The sequence below is a fragment of the Acinonyx jubatus genome, chromosome B1, assembly GCF_027475565.1.
Source record: "Acinonyx jubatus isolate Ajub_Pintada_27869175 chromosome B1, VMU_Ajub_asm_v1.0, whole genome shotgun sequence".
Classification (NCBI taxonomy): Eukaryota; Metazoa; Chordata; class Mammalia; order Carnivora; family Felidae; genus Acinonyx; species Acinonyx jubatus.
In genome coordinates, this window is record NC_069382.1 from 138470539 (window position 1) to 138492305 (window position 21767).

The 21767-nt window shown below is 39.3% G+C and overlaps 1 protein-coding gene across 3 annotated transcripts in view; it reads right to left on the reverse strand.

Moving 5' to 3' along the window:
• Positions 1 to 2228: 2228 nt before the first annotated feature.
• Positions 2229 to 21767, reverse strand: part of ANXA3 (annexin A3) — a 53403-nt gene continuing 33864 nt past the window's right edge. For all 3 annotated transcript variants that reach the window (XM_027058995.2, XM_027058976.2, XM_027058986.2), the window contains 7 exons: positions 19165 to 19244; positions 15998 to 16054; positions 15482 to 15575; positions 13497 to 13592; positions 12511 to 12569; positions 10340 to 10462; positions 2229 to 2795 (listed from right to left, as the gene is read on the reverse strand). In XM_027058995.2, the coding sequence (XP_026914796.1) occupies positions 2736 to 2795; positions 10340 to 10462; positions 12511 to 12569; positions 13497 to 13592; positions 15482 to 15575; positions 15998 to 16054; positions 19165 to 19244 (569 nt within the window). In that variant the 3' untranslated portion in view covers positions 2229 to 2735. The remainder of the gene's footprint in view (positions 2796 to 10339; positions 10463 to 12510; positions 12570 to 13496; positions 13593 to 15481; positions 15576 to 15997; positions 16055 to 19164; positions 19245 to 21767) is intronic.

The window sequence follows — 21767 nt, forward strand, 5'->3', positions numbered from 1 at the left end:
CCTATAGGTGTTTGAACTTGTTGCTTCTCCAGAAGTCCCAATACCCTGGCCAGCTTCATAATATATTGCTTTCTACAGTGATGGGTAGTGTGGAAGAAGTGTTCTGCATATGGGTAAAATTTCTGAACTTTTCTCCAAGTCTACCTTTAGTGTAGTGATGTTAGTTTCTTTTCCCAAGCCTGGGAAGCGGAGATTCAGGTATACCTACAAATGTTTAAAAAACTGCCCTAAATTCACTTATATAGGTCAAAGGCGTAGAGGAAAAAGAACTTCATTCACCCAATAAAGATTTATCATGAGCCTTTTATGTGCTAAGCATGTTCTAAGAATTAGGAATATTGCAGTGAATGCAACAGACAAAAATCCCTGCATTCAAATAACTTACATTGCAGGGTTGAAAGGAACAGTGATCCCAAGGCAGGATAAATTCTAAGGCAAATAGTGGCTAAGAGCCTGGACACTGGAGTTGGCTGCTGGATTTAAATCCTGGCTCTTCCAATGGTCAAGCTCCTTAATTTCTCTAAGGTTCCATTCCTGTATCCGTGATTTAGTGTCTACATTGTAAAGTTCCTTCAGGATTAATGATTTGACATATACAAAACTGTTTAACATAGTGCCTGATACATAGTAAGTACTCAATGAGTATTAGTAATGATTTACTGCTCGGTGAGACACTCATTCACTAAATCAAGCCAAAATCATGGAGCAAACTTGACACCTAACTACCTTGATTACCGTATTCTATTAGTTTTATCTTTTAAACATTTCTTAAGTGTGTTCATGGGTTTTTGTCCTCCCTTGCCATTATCTTAGCTCAGGCTGATACTTCGAGACTTGATTAGAGAACTTGCCAAGGGAGCTCCTGCCTCTAACTTTCTTCTCCCAAACATCCTTCTCCCTTGAGCAAAAATTTGACATCATTTCCCCGATTGAAATCTTCCTGGAATGCTCCTTCCATCCATGACTCTCCCTTACTTGAGACTCCTTAGCATGAGACGGTTGTGATCTGGCCCCTGCCTATCACCGCTCATCATACCCCCACCTTGTTTTTTAAGCCTCCATACATAACCTTTGGGTAGCGCTGTGCACACACTGTGCTACTTCATAACTCTGTGACTTTGCAAGTGCTCTCAGCTATCTGGAGAGCCTCTCTCCTTCTTCTTTACTGGTGGAGTTTGTAACCTTCGATAGGCTGAATTACTGATCCAGCCTCCATACCACTTCCGTTTCTTACACAATGTTATTTCCCTCAATACAACGTGGTACGTTTGGGTTGTGATTATATGCACTCGCCACTCTCCCTGAACAGATTTTAAGGTCCTTGGCGAAAGGAAATGAGTCTCAGTCCCCTTGGTGCATCCAATACCTACTTAGCAGAGAGCTTGGCGCGTGGTAGATAAACCAAAGTCTGTTGAAGAACGCTGCAATGCTGTCATGGTCGTTTTGATGTTGCTTGGTAATAATAATAATAACTTGGTAATTGAGCACTTAACCATAGGGCTAAGTGCTTCAAAGGCATTATCTTTCTTAATCTTTTAAACACCCTATGAGAAAGGTAGGTGCTATAATTATCACCATTTTACAGATGAGAAAACTTCGGTTTAGCAGGGTTTAGAAGTTTTCAGGGTCACAGAACTAGTAAGCGGTAGGGCAGGAAGTCAAAACTGGCAGGTGTGCCTGACTCTAAATCTTTGTGCTTTTTTCCTGTATGCAGTCTGGAAATCCCAGAACAAGAAATAATTTGCTCTCCTTCTGAAAGTTCTCAGAATGTTTGCCAGTGGAATGCATTGATTAAAAGCTCTGGATTCACACATCCCTATTTTTAGTTCTCATACATTTATCATTTCTATTCAAGTCCAGACTGATAACTCCAACTGGAAAGTTTTACCTCATATATTTCATATATTAGTCATATATTATGAGGTATTAGTCATACCTCATATATTAGTCAAGGTATTTGATATTAGGTCCCTTTCAAAGATAACATGAAGGATTTTCTTTAAATGCATAGTTTTGCCAACTTATTTTAGAGGAAAAGAAACTTTAAAGAATTGATTCTACATAGCCATTCTGGGAAAGTAGTATTTAGCATGAAACAACCACAATTCATGCTTGCCATTTTGACAGGAAGTGGTTAGATTAATAGTTCAGCAGATGTTTTTCGGGGGCTGAAATAACTTATCATGCACTGCCACTCCTATAGCTTGATCACAACTAGAAAGAGCAGGCCAGGATTACATTCATTTTATTCCTTTCTTAAAGCTAAATGCGATTAATAAGGTAATACATAAAGCAAAGCAGCAATAGCTTTTATAACAAAAATGCGTTTTAAAATATCATTAATTGTTAGCGACCAGCAAGACAATGTTGGTATGGGCTAAAAAACAGACAAATTACCTTTAACAAAGGCAACAGCTTTTATTAATGCTGCTTACACATTCAATGTGTTAGAATTCTGCAAAGGTTCTCACTTCCTAAGCTGAAATATAATTTATGTTGTATTAGTAGATCCTTAATACCACTTAAAAATTTCACTTATGAATTCCTACATGATGCTGAGATGCTCTACTAGAATCACTTTTTGTCATTATTATGGAACGATGGAAGTGTCTGTTAGGAAAACAGGTTGCTGTTTATGCTTGCTTGGGGTTTTCAAAACTCTGAGAAAGGAGTAAGCAGAGCTGTTGGAAAGGCCCGTTGTGGGAGCAGCGGCCTTCGGAGATTGCGTTCTTCACTCAGTCATCTCTTCCACAGATCTTCAAGAGCGTGATTTCATAGTTTCCAGAAGTATCTGACTGTAAGGAACAGGACCGATGGAGAGAAGGACAGATATAGCATAAATAATGAGGGGACCAAAATGAATGAAATCCCACAGTCCTGGGTGATTCAGTGGGGTGAGACTCATGACTTGTCCCATTTTGTGAAATGCATCTGTAATTCTGTTATTCATTCATACCTGAGTGTGATTATGTTCCAGCCTAGCATCTTCTTTACAATATATAATGTTTAAATTCTTCCTGATTCATGGCAGTTAAATTTCAATTTGGATTTGAAAAATAAGATTGCATCAATTATGTAATATTACATAATATTACGTTTCTAACAAAACTTTAAAATGATAATCTTAATAACATATTAATATTCATCAAACACTTGCTCTTGGAAGGGTTAACTACTTTAACCTTATAACCCTTATGGCTCTATGCAGTAGGTAGCCTAAGTATGTCCATTTAATAGATAGATAAAATGAGAAAAACAGAGGTTAGGAAATCATATAGAGACTAATGAACATGTAGGGCCTGGCCCCTTAACACCATACTACATTGCCTGACATTCCCAAAGTGCATGCTTCTCAGTTCCTTTCCCCTAGGCTAGCCGAAAAAGATCTTTGTTTAGACAAACAACATGTGAGATTCAGGCTTGTGTACAAAGATGCCATGTTTGCTAGGCAAAACAGGTAAAACTTTTGCATAGCATTGGAGGTAAAACTTGGCTTTTAATCTAGACTGTTTAAAATCCTCACATTATTCTTATTTTATTCAAGGCAACTCAAACAGTGAGCATGTCTTACACTCAAGTTTCACACCAGGATAAATATTAGAGTAAGCAGTAATGCAAAAGACACAATGAAGAAAGGTTATTTAGAGGTTATATGTTGCTTTCACAATGAGACACAATAGGCGTTAATATACATTCTCTTATTTTATATAGACTGTGGTTCTTCCTCTGTTGGGCTTTCCAAGTTTTGCTCTGCCAGATGTAATAATCTCTGGAACTGCAGATAAACCAACAGTGCTCTCACTGGGTATTAAAACAGCTCCCTTTACCATCTCCGACCAAGTTGTAAACAATTCTTAGCGGTTCTATCAGTTAGACAAGAAAATACATCCAAGTAGTTAGAGGTGCCTCGGTGGCTCAGTCGGGTAAGTGTCTGACATCGGCTCAGGTCATGGTCTTACAGTTCATGGGTTTGAGCCCCGCGTCGGGCTCTGTGCTGACAGCTCAGAGCCTGGAGCCTGCTTCAGATTCGGTGTCTCCCTCCCTCTCTGCCCCTCCCCTGCTCGCACTCTGTCTCTGACTCTCTCTCTCTGTCTCAAAAATAAATAAACATTAAAAAAAATTTTAAGGAAAAGAAAATACGTCCAAGTAGCTTAACATAAAATGCAGATCCATTCTCAGTACTAAACAAATGTTCATCCTTTCTTCAACCTCTATACCTTTATGCCTTCTAGTAAAATGGCTATTCTAGAAATTTTACAACCACAAAAAAGTTCATGTATTTTCAAAGCCTTTGAACATAATGTATGTCTTCCTACTTAGGCCATATTAATTGCTCTTAAGAAGTCAAATGTCTGTGTTGGTGTATTTTAACAGTGGTCCCACCGATTCTTTCTTCTCCCAACTTTGATCCCATCTTTTATTCTCTACATTGCATCCATCCTGCCAATTATTTCTTTGCAGTGGTTTTTACGTTATTCCTTTTTCCAATCCGACTGTGACAAATCTGCTTTAGACTCCCATCTCTTGTCACCAGTTTCCTTGGCTCTAGATTCATCAACTGTATTCTCCCACTGTTAATTCTTACTGTTCTCAATTCTCAGCTTTTTTCTCTTTTATATTTCTTCTCTTCTACACTCTTACCTATATTTTCTCCTTAGAGGATTTTCATTCACGTCCAGCTACTCAGTAACATAACTGACTCTGAAAACGTATCTCATACCACTAGCTCCTGACACGACAATTCCACTTCCATGTTTCGAAGACATCTCTGACTCAACACGGGTAAAACCAAACTCATGAACTTCTCCCCCATTCCCAAAAAAGTAAAAAAACAAAAACAAACAAACAAACACACCTAAAGCCTGACCTTCGTGCAGGGAATGGCATCACGATCTGTTCCCAAGTTAGAAACCTGGAAGTCATCCTTGACATCTTTTCTTTGTTGTTCCTTCTACCAAGGTAACACAACAAGTCCCCTAAGTTTTAATTCCTAAATATCTTTTGAGCCTTTGCTCTTTGATCTCTTTGCATTATTACTTCACAATCCCCAGTTGTAGCAGCTCCAATATGACTAATAAAAGAACTCAACACTCCCAAATCTCTTCCTTCTTCTCTCCAATGCATCGTCTGTGATCACAGGCATCTTTTCAAAATGTACTTCTGATCATGACACTATGCACTTAAGTGGAAAACTCTTCAAGGTTCTTGGGCTCAAGACAAAATCTTCAAAGGCTGACAAATGGTCCTGGGTGATCTGGTCCCTTCAGCCTTATTTCTCATTATGTTTCTTTACCATGAGGTCTTTCCCCTTGTAATTCCTTTTCCTTTTGTTGAAATGCTTTACTGATTCTCTAACCCCACAACCTTTGTCTACTCATTTTTAGAACTCAATCATAACTTCTTCATGGAAGCTTTTCCTATCCCTATCCTATGGTCTGACAGCACTGTATCTCTTTCCTTTACATTTAACATAGTTGTAACTTTACATTTATTTGTAACTCCATAAGGATGGGGAAACTTTTTTTTTCTTTGCTTGTAATTGTAACTCTGAACCAGGTACATAATATGCATTTAGTAAATATCTCTAGTGGATGAATGAAATACAAATTCTGTGACCTCAAATCTCTCTTTCGTCTGAATTCATCTTGCCAGTTGGATTTTGTTTTTCAGTATTCCCCAAGGTAGATCCCCTCATCAATCAAGTGCCTTACTGCTTCTGTCCCTCCTACTCCTAACCATACATACATTTCTAGAGCATTCACCTGAGTCCCTGTTGAGCAGCATAGCACCTGGCCCACAGGAGGCACTCAACACAAGCTTATTAAACCTCAAAGGTAGGCTCAAGACCCACTTCCCCAAGAAACATTCCCTATCTAACCCCAAACTCCTTTACTCTGAATTGCCGTGTTGCTCTCCTCTGTACCACAGTATTTAATTTAATTGTATGTTGTTTCATAGTATATTCTTCTAATTATCTTACTTATGTTCACCTCAAATCTCCACATAGACTATGCGTTGAGGATGGCTACTATGATTTCCATTAAAGACCTTGGAATTGTACTATTTATTAAATAGCTACTTAGTTTGTTGCTCAGTGACATCTTATTAATGTAATTTTATCCAAATTTTGTATTAATGTCTTACTACTAAGTACTGAGAGGGACACATTTGTGTTTCCTACTCTCTCTCTCTCTCTCCTCCTCTCCCCCACCAATCACCAACACCAGAAAGGTGTAGTGAGCAGAAAAATGAGCAGAAAAATGTCCAAACTATAGGCAGAAGGAAGAGGAGGCAGAACCAAAAGTCGGGTGATATGCAAAATGGAACTCTAGCTCTTGAATTATAGAAATTTAAACATCAAAAAAATCCCATGTGTCAGTATTGAAAATGTAATGAGATTACTTAATAGTAAATAATGTTATACTTAATAGTATACTTAATAACACATTTTCTTTTGTTTGTCATTTTTGCAATGTGATTTGTGCTTCTGAAGTTTTATTTAAAAATTCTTTCCTTGCTCTTGAGTCACAAAGGTAACTCTTGTATTTTCTTGGATTAACTTCCTAATTTTATCTTTTATCTTTGGGTTTTTAGTTCATCTGCAGTTTACCAATGATACGGGGTTGGGCAGGATCCAGTTTTATTTTTCACTGTAGAATCGACCAGATTTCCCAATACATTTTTACTAAATTATCTGTCCCTTCCCTACTGATTTATGGTGTTCCCTCTATCCTATGAGTTTCCACAAACAATTGAATTTGTCTCTAAGGTCTCCATTCTGTTCCATTGCTTAATTTGTCTGTTCTTACTCCAAAACTACACTTAAAACAATAATGGCTTTGTACCATGTCAGTCTCTAATAGGACTAGCCCTTTCCCTATCTTTACTCTTATTTTTTTTTAAGTTTATTTATTTATTTTTGTGAGAGAGAACACAAGCAGGGGAGGAGCAGAGAGACAGAGGGAAACACAGAATCAGAAGCAGGTTCCAGGCTCTCAGCTATCAGCGTAGAGCCCAACATGGGGCTTGAACCCATGAACTGTGAGATCATGACCTGAGCCAAAGTGGGATGCTTAACCGACTGAGTCACCCAGGTGCCCCTTTACTCTTATTCAAGGTTGATTAATCATGAATCTTTATTCCTTCACATAAATATTAGAGTAAGTTAACCAAGTTCCTCAAAGAAATCTAGCTGGAATATTGATTGAAATTGCATTTGATTTATATGGCTTACTTTGAGGAATTACTGACATCTTTACAATATCCTATCATATTACTCAAGTGATATGAACCAGCTCTCCATTTACTGACATATTTTATGCTCTTTAGAACAGTCTTAAAGTTTTCTCCATAGAGTTATATAGTTTTTGTTTCTATTATGAATGGTAGCTTAATTCTGATTATATAGTCTAAGAAGGACTATTAATTTTTACAGGTTGATCTTTAACTGGCAACACTGTGGAATTTTTATTACTGATAATAATTTATAATTCCTGTTGATTTTTTCTAGAAAGATGATTGTATCTACTGAAAATAACGGAAGCTTCAACACTTCCCTTTGAATCTTTACACGTATTTTTTTCTTCCTTTCCAATACTGTCCAGGACCCCTAGTCCTCTGTAAGATAGCATTAAGGTATATTAATGATAGGAGTAGCATGGTATGTATTAGTATGTAGGGAATATTATTGTTCTGATCCTTATCTTAAAGGAATTGCATCTAAAGTTTCTCCACCGAGTATAAATATGTATTTGTTATAATATGTTGGTATGTAAGCTTTATCAATTTAAGGAGGTTTGCTTCTATTCTTAATTTGGTAAATGTTTTTATCATAAATAGGTATTGGCCCTTTTCAAAAGCTTTTTCTGAAAATATTGAAATAATTATATAATTATCTTTTATATGTGTGCAATGTGGGCAATCATATTAATTTTCTGATGTTGAGCCATTCTTTCATTCCTGGATTAAACCTCACTTGATTTTGATGCGTTTTTTTTTTTTTTTTTTTTTTTTTTTTTGATAAACTGATACATTCGGGGGAGCCTGGGTGGCTCAGTTGGTTAAGCGTCCCACTTCAGGTCAGGTCATGATCTTGCAGTTTGTGAGTTCAAGCCCCGCGTCGGGCTCTGTGCTGACAGCTCAGAGCCTGCAGCCTGCTTCAGATTCTATGTCTCCCCCTCTTTCTGCCCCTCCCCTGCTCACGCTCTGACTCTCTCTTTCAATAATAAACAAACGTTAAAAAAAAATTAAACTGATACATTCAGTCAATATTTTACTCTTTGCTATCTATGTTCATAAGCGACATGAATTTGTAATTTTCTTTATCCTATATCTTTGGAATCAAGATTATACTAAATTCATAAAATGAATTAGGCAGCTTTCACTTTTCCTGTTTTCTGGTACAACTTGTATAAGATTTGTTCTTTGAAAGTTTGGTGAAGTTCACCTGTGAGTCTATCCGAGCCTGGGATTTTGGGGGAGGTAGGTTTTTGGTCTCCTTTGTAATTTGTTTTATACTTATTGATTATTGAAATAGTTTAATTAAGCTCTCTATTTTTTTCCCTGATCCAACCCAACATTTCATTTAAAAAAATGTACCTTAGGTGATAGAAATGAAGAAACTTATGTAATTTTAAATTACAAACTGAATTCTTTAGCCAGGGATTTTTCTTTTCTATCAAGGCAGGCATAGTTTAGATATTTCCTAATATAATGAGCCTCAATTAGCCAGACTATTGCGGGAGGGAGAACTAATGGTTAATTTAATTTTCCAGTTTGCTGAGGGTGAACTGAAGGCCTTCTTTATGTTTCAACCTTGTTACTGGCAATCTTTATAAAATGTATGAGTCTACTTTTCTGCCTTAGTAAGTACAATATGGTTAACATTATTAAATCTTCCTGTGTTGATTGAAACTATTGTGATGTGTCAGAATCGATTCAAATTGCATTGAGTGTGAACTGATGAAATCTGTGCTAAGCCCCAGGCACAGTCTGAGAGGTGCCTTGTTGAATAAGTTCCTCAACTTCCACTTCAGCATGCAGCACCTTCTGCAAAGGTTTAGTGTAAAAACAAAAGCTCTGGCTGAAAGAAAAATAGGATTCGTTTTGGTGAATGAATCGAGTTGACTACATGATGTGCAAAGGGAAGTGCACTGGTAACATTTACCAAGATTACGAATGTATTTACATCTGCCTCAGCAATCCTACTGGCGTATGGGACTGTATCCCTTAGATACACTTGCACCTCATGAAATTGGGCATGCATAGCACAACATCATTCAATTGTTTGTAACAGCAAGAAACTGGAAACATCTATTGATATGGTGGGTGCAAATACATAAGCAATGGAATGATGTGCAGTTGTTAAAAAGAATGAGAAAATTTCGTATAAACTGAAATGAAAAGAGTTCCACAGTGCAGAACCATGCTCTCTATATTTTGAGTAAAACAAGAGGAGAGTTAACTATGCCGCACACCTGAAACTAACGGGACATTGTATGCCAACTATACTTCCATTAAAAATAGGAACTTTAAAACATGTATTTTTATATCCTTCTATTGTCATAAAGAAAAATTGAAGTAAATAAGACTATAAATAAATAAGAATACAATATAAAATATAGGTAACTGACTTGCATATATAATCCAAAGAAGAAGAACAATTAACGGCCACTAAACCTAAAAGAAAATGTTGAGTGTCTGTTATGTGCCTGGGATTTTGGAGCTGAAAAATAATCACTATCTTTGGGAGACATTTTGTTACCACTATTATTTATATATTTATTTATTTGTTCACTCATTTGTTTATTTATGCCATCACTATTAAAAATTTTTTTTTCAATTCCTCAAGTTGTAAACTTTATTTATTTTTATTTTTTTAATATAATTTGTTGTCAAATTGGCTAACATAGTGTGTACAGTGTGCTTTTGGTTTTGGGGGTAGATTCCTGTGGTTCATCACTTATATACAACACCCAGTGCTCATTTAACATTTATTCATTTTTGAGAGAGAGACAGAGCGTGAGTGAGGGAGGGGCAGAGAGAGGGAGACACAGAATCTGGAGCAGGCTCCAGGCTCAGGGCTGTCAGCACAGAGCCCCATGCGGGGCTTGAACTCACAAGCCATGAGATCATGACCTGAGCCGAAGTCGGACACTCAACCAACTGAGCCACCCAGGCGCTCCTATGCTATCACTATTTTAAACTCGGAAAACACATTCATGCATTGACAGGGAGTAAGAAAACTGAGTCACATATCTCTATGTTTACAGAGTATACAGGAAAGAAGATGAGTAGAAAAAGGCAATATGTGTTTTACTACTTTCAAGGGGAGACTTACTTTAATTGCTGAATATAGGGAATACCCATAATGCTTCTTAAACTCTGCTCGAATGTCCAAAAGGTCAATTTCCGATCTGGAAACCATTATTCGGTTCAGAGTAAACTCATCAGTTCCAACACCCTGTTAAGAAATACAGGTGTCCACAATACAAATCTCACTGGCCGCAAAACAATATATAGATCTATACTTACAGGAAATAGATAATGCTGCACAAAATATTCAACCACAGTGACTCTTCTCCACTCATTTGTCATCAAACTTGATCATTCATATATTCAAGAAATATTTATTGAGCATTTACTCTGTGCCATCACCATGCCAAATGTCAAAAACAAAAACGAGATACCCTTTCTAAGCTTTCAATTTTGTAAAGGATACAGGCAAGAAAACAAGCCATTACAATACAATCCAACATATGGGAAATATTGGGTACTATGGGAGCATATGTAAGGAGAGCCTAAAATAGATCAAGAATTAGGAAAAGTCTGTCTGAGAAAGTGGTATTTGAGCTGGGACCTAAATAATCAGCCAGATGAAAAGAAGGTAGGGCTCACATAGAGAGGGGGAAAAATGTTCCAAGAGAGGAGACAGCATGCATGAAGGTTCAGGCCAAGAAAGAATGCCACATTCAAGGATGCATAAATAATGGGGAAGAATCATAGCAAGAAATGTGTCTGAAAAGGCTGGACCTTGTAAACCACGAAATGAAATTCTGACTTTACCCCAAATGTGGAGAACAACTGCAATCTGTTGAACATGACAGTGTTGAGAGCAGATCAGATTTGTGTTTCAGGAAATCCCTTTGACAGCAGCATGCAGATGGGATTGCAGGGCAAGAGTGGGATACAGAGAACAGAATGTGACTACAAGCTTTGGGACCCATCCAGGGGTGACTGTGTAACAAGAAGAGAGCTCATGATGGCCTGACCTAGAATAATGGTGGTAGGAATGGAGAAAATGTGTAGATTTAAGGGGTGTTTACAAGGGTAGATGGACAAAATTTAGGGATGTATCATTTGGGGAAAATGAAGGAGGGAGAAAAGTGTAAAATTTCTTGCTGAGCAGTTAGGTGGATATTGACACTATTCATTTCTTCATTCATTCAACAAACAGTTACTGAACATCTACTATATATCAGACGTTGCTCCATGTACTGTGCATATGGTAGTGAACAGCACAGATTATATCTCTATTTGCATGGAGTTTACATTCTAATGGGTGGAGATGGACAGTAAAGAAAATTAACATGTTTATGTAACTAGTAGTAAGAATTACCTAATGGAGTGTGACTGAAAGGAAGCAAACTGACCTGTTTAGTCAGGAAAGATCTCTCTCAGGAGGTGACCTGAAAGGTGAGAAGGAGCCAGCCAGAGGTAGATCTGGAGAAGGTACATTCCAGGGAGAGAGGGCGACAAACTCAAAGACTCTGATGGGGGAAGACATTTGGCATAGTCAAGGACAGAAAGAAGGCCAAGGTGGCTGAGGCATGGGGGACAAAGATGGGGTGAATGGTATAACTTCAGAAAGTAGGGCAAGGTTAGTTCCTGTTGGGGCTATCCACTGAGGTGACTGAACACAGGACAGGAAGCACCTTTGGGTGGGGGGTGAGGTGAGGGACTTGGCGTGTTCACTCTGAACATAACTTTGAAGGCACATGTGGACCTTTATAGGAAATTTCCAGTGAAGACCCTGAAGTAAGCATCTTCTAAAGTTCCAGGCTCAGTGCAAAGGTCTGAAGATAGAAAAGAGCAAGAAAAACGCCTGTACTCAGAGACTTCACTATCTATCAGCGGTAAATAGACAAGGAAACCCAGGGTTTCTATGGCACGAAAGGCTACTGACTCAGCTTGGTTTAGTTTAAGAAAGGCAGTTTGAGAGGCCACTGGATCAAATGGGTCAGGCTTGAGGCTTGGTGTTCTGAAACAACTTTTACTGCCTGCATATACTGTGAAGTGGAGGAAACGATTTAGTCAACACGTCACTGTACCTGTCTCTATAATGATTAGGATACTCTCTATCTACCTATGAGACAAATTAGTAGACAATTTAGTTACAAAAGAGAACTCATCAAAGAAGAAAAGAAACATGAAATTCCATCAATATTATGCAATACTTTTCATATTCTTCTTGAGGGAGAATAAGAATGTAAATGAAATTTCCAGACGAACCTTTAAAGCTTGATGCAGTCTTTCAGCTAAAAAGGCAGGCATGCTTCTGGCACAACGGACTGTTATAAAAAGCAAAGTAATGTTCAGTTTCATTTAGTGGAAATTGAGTTAATCTATGGTAATACATTTTTTAAAAAGATTCTTTGAGTAACCATACCACTCTACCCCCTCATCACCACTGGCTTTTATTGAGAATGAAGAGGGGAATGCTTCACCTGAATTTCAAAGGCTTATCACGTCATATTTGCACAGAACGTTAGCACAGTAATTACCTTTAGTCATGAGGAAAATAAAATTACCTGCCAGAGAAACTCCCACAGCAGCCGACTCATCTCCAACTCCTAGACACAGCAACACCTACGCTTACACCGCTAACTCCCTAGGGTGTACCTTTGCTCTGCTTCTAGCATCTTTAACTGCTGATAAATAACAACGAGGCAGAGACCTCATTGAGAAGACCCATCCATTTATGTAACAGTGTTTTGCGTCTGCTCCTTAATTCACATGTCTCTAGGAACAGATTTGGTCTGTGACTGACCTTCTGTTCGATACTCCTGGTTGGCATGGCCAAGAGGGAGAAGACCTATAGCTCTGACCGGGGCTCAGTTTTGGGAAGCCATTGGTATCTTCCAAAAATAACCAAATATGATGAATCACTAAATTGGCTTAGTTGCTCAGTCTTTCAACAAGCCCCAATAAAAATGGCAATATAAATGTAATATTTTCATCTTTCAGGGAGTTTACAACCCAAGCGTGGTGACAAACCAATACAAAATTAAAAGATAAAGTAAAACCTAAAAAGATAACTGCTTCATGCATCCATTTAACAATATTTGTTGAGCATATCGTGTGTACCATGGACTGTGCTAGGGGATATGGGAGCATAAAGATGCATCACTCAGGATTCCTACAGGAAAGGAGCTAATCTTCACATCAATTTAAAACAAGTGCAAAGTAACTCAGTTTCCAAACACGCAAGGGCTTACCTATGGCCAGCAGTAAGTTTTCAAAATGCCCAGATAATTCTCCTTTTATGCTGTCCTCAATGTCCTTCTGGCTAATATTTCTATATTCATCAAATGCTAGAAAGCAACACCATAAAAATATTTAAAGCATCCCAGTTGACCACACTCGAATATATTCTGTTTTTTTAATTTGATATGCAGCAAATCAAGTTGTTAAATGTCAAACTCAAAAACTCCTTCAAACCATCAAAACTTGAACATGGAAGTTTTTGTTGTTTCTTTTAAAAAAAATCATCTGCAGTTGGGGCGCCTGGATGGCTCAGTCGGTTAAGCGTCCCGCTTCAGCTCAGGTCATGATCTCACGGTCCATGAGTTCTAGCCTCATGTCGGGCTCTGTACTGACAGCTCAGAGCCTAGAGCCTGCTTCTAATTCTGTGTCCACCCCCTCCCCCCGCCCCTCCCCACTCGTGTTCTGTCTCTCTCTGTCTCTCAAAAATAAATAAATGTTGGGGCGCCTGGGTGGCTCAGTCGGTTAAGCGGCCGACTTCGGCTCAGGTCATGATCTCACAGTCCGTGAGTTTGAGCCCCGCGTCGGGCTCTGTGCTGACCGCTCAGAGCCTGGAGCCTGTTTCAGATTCTGTGTCTCCCTCTCTCTCTGACCCTCCCCCGTTCATGCTGTGTCTCTCTCTGTCTCAAAAATAAATAAACGTTAAAAAAATAAATAAATAAATGTTAACAAAAAAATTAAAAAAGAATAATCTGCAATAAAACCTAAACTTCATTGGCCATTTTCTTCAATGATCTCATTCTGTCTTCTCTCCTCCCCCTTCCCAGGCTGATGGAATTTAAAATCACCTGAAAGGTTAAATGAAAAATGATTTATCTAGGGCAATGGGCTACTTTTAATTTATAGCAGCACCTGGGAACAACAGTGTGGTCATTAGTCAAATATGTTTTATCTGCTAATGAAATCTTAATTATGAAGATTTCTTTCTGCTGAGTAAGTCATCCCCAAAGGCAGCATGGCCTACTCACACTTACCAGAAGGCATTCAGATTTCTCGATCCGTTTTTGCCCCAAAGCAAAACCCACACATATGTCCCTAAGTATGTAGGCATACTTTGTAAGCCAAGTAAATTTTGAAAAAAAAAATTTTGGAGAGAAATCTAGGATTGTTTGCTTTTTATGTTTCAAATAAAGATATTAATAAAGGAACTATAATATACTATTACCATTATTTTTATAAAATAAGTGAAATTTTAATGCCAAAATTAAGGAAGGGCAATTTCAGAATTAAAAAGTCACGATAATATCCTTATGCTTCCTCATTTTTCCATGAACTCAGCATAAGCCTAGTCATGTGCTGCGGTTGCTCTATTGACCGACACCTGGGAGCCACACTCAGCTATTCACAGCGAATGGCGTTCTGGGCTTCTGGGTGCTGTTGCTTCCAGGTGGTTCAGGGAGATACATGAAGGAGGAGGTGGGTGCTTAGCAGTTCCATGTAATAGTTGGTCTAAGCAAAAAAACTATGCTCCCCTTTCCCCAATTTGCTTTATATCAGAAAGAGCTGAATATTCATTCTCATTAATGCATTAAGATACCCTCACCCACAATGCCTGGTTTTTCTGGAAAGTGGCTAACTAGGGAAGTGGCTAATTGAGTTGGAAGCATTGCCTCAGCTTCCTGAATACCACTAGAATACTCCTCTCTCCTCTCACCCCAGAGGGCTCCCCCTTTCTTTCTCCTTGCCATCTTCTCCCATCTGTTACCTGTCACTCACTAGGTGATGTACTCAACCTGGAGGGGAAGACAAGAGCAGTGTCAGTTGTGTCTTGAGTTGGAACACAGCTCCCCCATGTTTTTTTTTTTCCTGAAGTGTTTATACATGCAAATGGAATAGACTTTGCTATTTTTAACTTCATTTTACATAATTTTGTATATTAAGCCAAAAAACATTTGCAAATACAACACAAAGCAAAAAGGATTGTAATGTGAGTGCATACTCAGTTTCAGTTGAGGAAAACTCCTTAAACACAGGATCTCGGTGAATTTATCTTCATCTGTACCCCATCTGTTCTCCCCAGCATTATAGAGAATCTATTGGATAAAAAGGAAGACCTAGAATGTTATTATGGACACAATCTCTCTCTCTCTCTCTCTCTCTCTCTCTCTCTCTCTCTCTCTCTCTCTCTCCCCCCTCCCTCCCTCCTCCTCCTCCTCCTCAGAGGGTATGGAATGACAAGAGGAGGTCCTTGGTTGTAGAATTCAGGGAGATAATCTCTTTTCCAAGTCTCTCACCATTCCACTGTTAGCAAACTAGGAATCTAAGAGGGTGGCTGGAGCCAGAAGAATAATACCCACCACTGGGGAAGGTAGAGGGCTAGGGTGGGTGATGCCCAGCCTTCAGGCTTCTCCTTCAGAGAGGACAGGAGAGGACAGCCAGTGACGCCAAATGAATGAAAAGGCAGTCAAGGGGGAAAAAAGGTTACAGGAGATGTTTTCTTTGCTCTGTTACTGACCTGGGCATCCTTTTTGGCCAGCTGCTCATCCACTTTTAGACTTTCATCTCTTCTGCCCTAAACAGGGAAGATGCAAACAAAGGCAATCCTCTTAAATAAAGAAGACTCTAAGACTCGGTATTCCAACCAACAGGATGTTTTAGAGATTTTTTTCTCCAGCAGAGACCAGGAAACACAGAGGAATCAGGCACTCGGGGCTCCCGTTGTGGCTCTGCTACTCATCAGCCATGATATTTGTAGCAAATCACACAATTTTCTGAGCCTCATTTTCCTCTTCTGAAAACTCAAAGATCTTAAGGGAATGAAAACACAAGCCACAGACTGGGAAAAATACTTACAAACACACATCTAGTACAGGACTTACATCCAGAAAACATAAAGAGCTCTAGACACTCACATAAAATAATGAAAACCTACTTTTAAAATGGGCAAGAGATCTGCCCAGATATCAGATATACAGTTGGCAAGAAAGCACATGAAAAGATGCTCAATATCATAGGCGATTAGGGAATAGAAAATAAAAAAATAAATGAGATAGCACTACATACCTATTAGAAAATGGCTAAAATCCAAAACACTGACAACACCAAAGGATTTGGAACAACAGGAACTGTCATTCCTTGCTTGTGGGAATGCAAATTGATACAGCCACTTTGACAGTCTGGACATGTCTCACAAAACCAATCACACTTTAACCATAATCCAGCCACTGTGCTCCTTGACACTGACCAAATTGAAGTCCACACAAAAACCTGTACATGGATGTTTGCAGAAGTTTCTATACCTAATTGCCCAAACTTGGAAGAAACCAAGATGCCCTTCAACGGGTGAAACAAACTGTCATATATCCACACAATGGAACAGTATTCGGCGATAAAAAGGAAAAGACTTATCAAGCCATGAAAGACACTTAGCATATTACTAAATGTAAGAAGTCAGTCTGAAGAGACAACATACTGTGTGGTTCCCATCATATGTCATGCTGGAAAAGGCAAAACAATAGAGACAGTAAAAAGACCAGTGTTAGCCAGGGTTTTGAAGGGAGGAGGAGAAGGATGAAGAGCTGGAGTGTAGGAATTTTAGGGCAGTAAAACTATTCTGTGTGATACTGTAACGGTGGATACATGGCATCATTCATTTGTCCAAACCCATGAGTGAATCTTAATGTCCACTATGGACTCTAGTTAATAATAACAATAATAATAATAATGTAGCAGTATTCAATGACAATTATAATATACTACACCATGCAAGATATTAATAGCAGGAGAAACTGTGAGGGGCATAAGGGAACTCTGTACTTTCTGCTCCATTTTTCTGGAAGTCTAACATTTCTCTGAAAAATAAAGTCTATTAAAAAGACAAAACCCTTGAACTCTAACACTGAGGGCCCTGTGGCTAAGTGCATGTGTGCTTGTGCACAGAAACTCAGCACACTACAGAAAGAGGGGAGATAGGAAAGAGGATTGCTGGAATTATTTTGAGAATTGTAGGTGAATGGCATGTTTGGCCGTAATATTTTTAAAGCACATTTATTGCCATTTGCAGACATTAGGTCCTTGTGTGTTTGTCTGATTTCCACGTGGTTTCTTTCATTTTCCTTTTCAGTGCTGCTGCCACTCCGCTGTTAGTTTGCCTTTTTATTCCGTTTCATTGCGCACTCTGCTCCAGGAAAAAAAAAATGCTGACTATCGGGGCATCTGGTTGAGTTTGTGACTCTTGACTTCGGCTCAGATCATGATCTCAGCTCGTGAGTTCAAGCCCTGCATCAGCCTCTGCGCTGACAGTGCAGAGCCTGCTTGGGATTCTCTCTCTCTGCCCCTCCTCTTCTCTCTTTCTTGCTCTCTCAAAATAAATAAATAAACTTAAAAAAAAATGCTATCAATGGTACTACTGCTAATAAGCCACCGCCACCACGTCTTGATCACTTTTTAGGTGCTATGTACTTTACACACAGGCGCTCTCTCTCTTTATCTTCACAACAGCCCCCGAGGTTGGTACTCTTGTTATTTTAGTTTTACAGATGTGAAAACAGAAGTTTTAAGGCTTAAAGTAACTTGTCTAAATAAAGCTACTAGGCAGCCGAGGAGCGTGAGAGTCCAGGGCAGTTTGAGTCTAAACACCTGGCCTGAAGTCCTACTCTGCAATTGCCTCCTGTGGAGGTTGTGTGCTCCTGTGCGTGCACAAATGCGTGTGCGCTCTTGCACACAAACCTGTGCGAGTGCATGTTTGCAGCAATGCCTCATCAGTTTGGCTTTGTCGGGTCGACCTTTAAGGTTTTCACCATTGGAAGTAACTGAAACCATAATTAGGATAAACTGTTTTCTTGTGGCATAATGCCTCACTTCGACAAGTACTATTTCTACCCGCAGGCTGAGACCAGCGTTGGGACTTCGTCACATGTAAAGAGCTGTGTAAATCAGCTGAAAGGGGCCAGTGAGATATGGCTTAAATTACCTCCTCTCATGTACACATATGTGGTTATATCTCACCCTTGACCTTACCACCTTTATTATGAAGTCATGAGCCTCCTAAGAAGAGAGAGCTAGATGTGGCCTCATTTGGTCACACACTGACGAATGGTTTAGCAACTCTTCCAAAGGCAGCAAACATAAAGTTGCAGCAATCGTGTTTTTGTGTTTGTTTTCATAAGTCTTTTTTAAAGACTTTAAAAAAAATCTTTAATTTTTTAAAATTTATTTTTGATAGAGAGAGAGAGACAGAGCACAAGTGGGGGAGGGGCAGAGAGAGAGAAGGATACACAGAATCCAAAGCGGGTTCCAGGCTCTGAGCTGTCAGCACAGAGCCCAACGTGGGGCTCAAACCCACGAACTGTGAGATCATGACCTGAGCCAAAGTTGGAGGCTTCACCAACTGAGCCACCCAGGCAACCCATTGCAAGTCTTTTTGTTTGTTTGTTTTTAATCCAGAGGCTGATATACCCATTTCTGAAGAAAATTTTTCTGTATCATGCTTCCTACTTAATTTAAATACCAACAAAAGAAATAAATATTCTTTGGAGTCCAGAAATGAAAATGTAAAACGAATGTATTATTTCATAAGGAGAATTGCAATCTCATTGTCTTAGTTTGGTTATTTTTAAACTCCCTAGAAATTATCATTAAGCATGCAGCTTATTGGGCAGTTAAGAAAAAATAAAAACTTACATCTGCCAAAGTCAATAGAGCTTTCCGGAAATCTCCAGATGTTTCCGAACTGATGTCATCTCCAAGACTCTTCTTATATACTGAAACCAAATAAGAATAAATTAAGCCTTGACAAACTGAAAAACATTATTACAAAACAGAGAAAAGCTTAAATGTCAACCTTGGCAAGGAGTCAGTACCTGATAAAATAAATCTTACCTCTTTCTTTTCATCTTGCTGGTTCTCTTCTGATACGGACACGTTCTTCTCACAACTATTACCATGTTGTGTGTGGTGGCAGATGTGTAAGAACAGAAAGAATTGCCTTTTTGGGTCAAATCATGGTCCATTTTATCTGACAGTGGCATTAAAATATGGATAACGGAAAAGCTAGTGTGGGCAAGCTGCTAGTTTGCCCTCCAATTACTATTTCCTTCTTCTTCAGTACTAGAACATGGACCTTGAACAGGACATAATTCACACAACTTAAAGACTACATTCTCAGCTCTCCTTTTAGCCCACTGAATCTTCTCTTAGGGAGTGAGCTATACAGAAAAAGAGTCAAAGACAGTACAACAACAGAGAAGTGGAAAGACCCTAAGGAATAAGGCACAAAACAGAAGTCAAGAAAAACCATAAACGATGCAGGAAATAAAAGCCTACGTAGACAAACACCATGTGGTAAGGGGAGAGAAGTTACTTGGTGCTCTCGAGAACAGTAAGCAGAAAGGGAAAAGAGTTACTGTACCAGAAACATTAGCACAGGGAGCAATGAATGCCTGATATTGAGGAAGGGACAAGAGGGCTGAGTCTCCAGGTTAATGCTGTGCCCTGAATCTCATCTCCGTAAAGCTTAGCTACACATGATTAAGACTGTTTTCTTCTTTTACTTCTTATGTATCATGAATCCCTATTAATCAAGGTAACCTAAATGCTGTCCCATTCCTTATAGCCTTAGAGAGCTTATCTCACAGAGATATAGGGGCCTCTGATAACTTTGAACTACTACCACAGTTCATACCTGCAAAACAACAATCCTAAAAGCTAGAACTTTCACTTGGCTCTTTAGACGACAATCTCAATCTTGAGGATATTCATTCAATGCATATTTGAATTTATTCCCCATTGTTCTGGTCACTGGAGCTACAGCAGTGAACAAAACCAGACAAAGTTCCTGCCCTCATAGAGCTTACGTCTTAGGGTTGTTTGTACATAGACGCTGGACCCCAGAAATCCATTAAGTGGCAAGTCAACTCATGGAGTAGTAACTCTTCTAAGAAATACCCAGAAGTAACAAGTCACCTTGGGATACAGTCTCTGGCTCTGATTTATATGCAAATCTCATTGAACTCAGAGAACCAAATATTTTAAACACCTACAATGCACCTGTTTGTGGCCATTATTAAGCAATTATCTCATCTACTCCAAATTCAACCTTCTATGCCTTACTTTGTGGAGCTGGGATTGGGACACTGCAAATTATACTTCTCTTGTGTACCCCTCTCCCCTGCCCCAACTCCCTGTTAGGTCCACCACTGGGGAAGGGGGCGGGTAGAGGGAGACTGGAAGGCAGGGGAGAGCAGAACAGGTTAGTTGTTTGCTACTCATGTCAGTGCAAACCAGTGAAGGTCTTTAATCCTGGCAGCAGCGGTTGGCTCCAGGTGCCTAGAAAAAGTCACTTAGCATGGAGGGTGCCAGCTCCAGCCAGATGCAGCCCTTTTGCAGAGATCAGAACTCTGGTTCCTTAAATCTCTCCACTGAGCCCCTGAGGCACCAACATTGGCCAGGTGATACCCCTCCCCTGAGCTTCTAGTTCCTGAAAACTCCCAACTTCTTTCCCTTGTTGTTCCAGCCCTGGGGTTTGTTTATACCTCTGTGTCATCCCTGTGTTCCCTTTTAGCTTTTTCAGTCCTCCAAAAAAAGTGTTTAAACAATTCTCTATGTTAAATTCTGTTAAAATGCCTAATGCTGATTCCGTTTGAATGGAGCCCTTATCAGCACATGAATAAAACAGTCACTTACCTATCATTAAGCTAAGTGAAGGTATTTATGTTCTAATGAGAATTTCTCAAAGTGACCTATCTGACACCCATCTAAGAGCCTTTCTCTGGACTTCTACTGCAGAACCTCTCTGATACAGAAACATAGAAACTGTGGCTCCCTTGGGGTACTTGGAGGGGGCTACAGGGGGCTGTTGTATAATACAGAATTTGGGCTGGTCTTTGTTCCGGTTCCTAGCTGGTAACTTTTAAATCCTTGGAATTTCCCAAATAATAGGAATGTCTGTTATTCGTGGCAGGTGCCCATGAACCACAGCTGAATTTATGCTAACAAGACAACTCAGGGTAGGGGCTGGTCCCACCAGAAAGACCAACCATGTGATTTAGAAGGGTTGGGGCTTTGAGCCACATGATGTCAGCCTGACCTGCAGTGAAAGGAGGGGGACTGGAGATGGAGTTCAATCGTGTGGTCAGTTATGCAACCAGTCATGGCTATGTAATGAATCCTTAATAAAAGCTGGATACCAAAGATCCAAGGAGTTTCCCTGGTTGGTAATTACATATCGATGTGCCGGGAAGGAGATACATCCAGAGAACACGGAAGCTTTGTGTTTGGGACCCTCT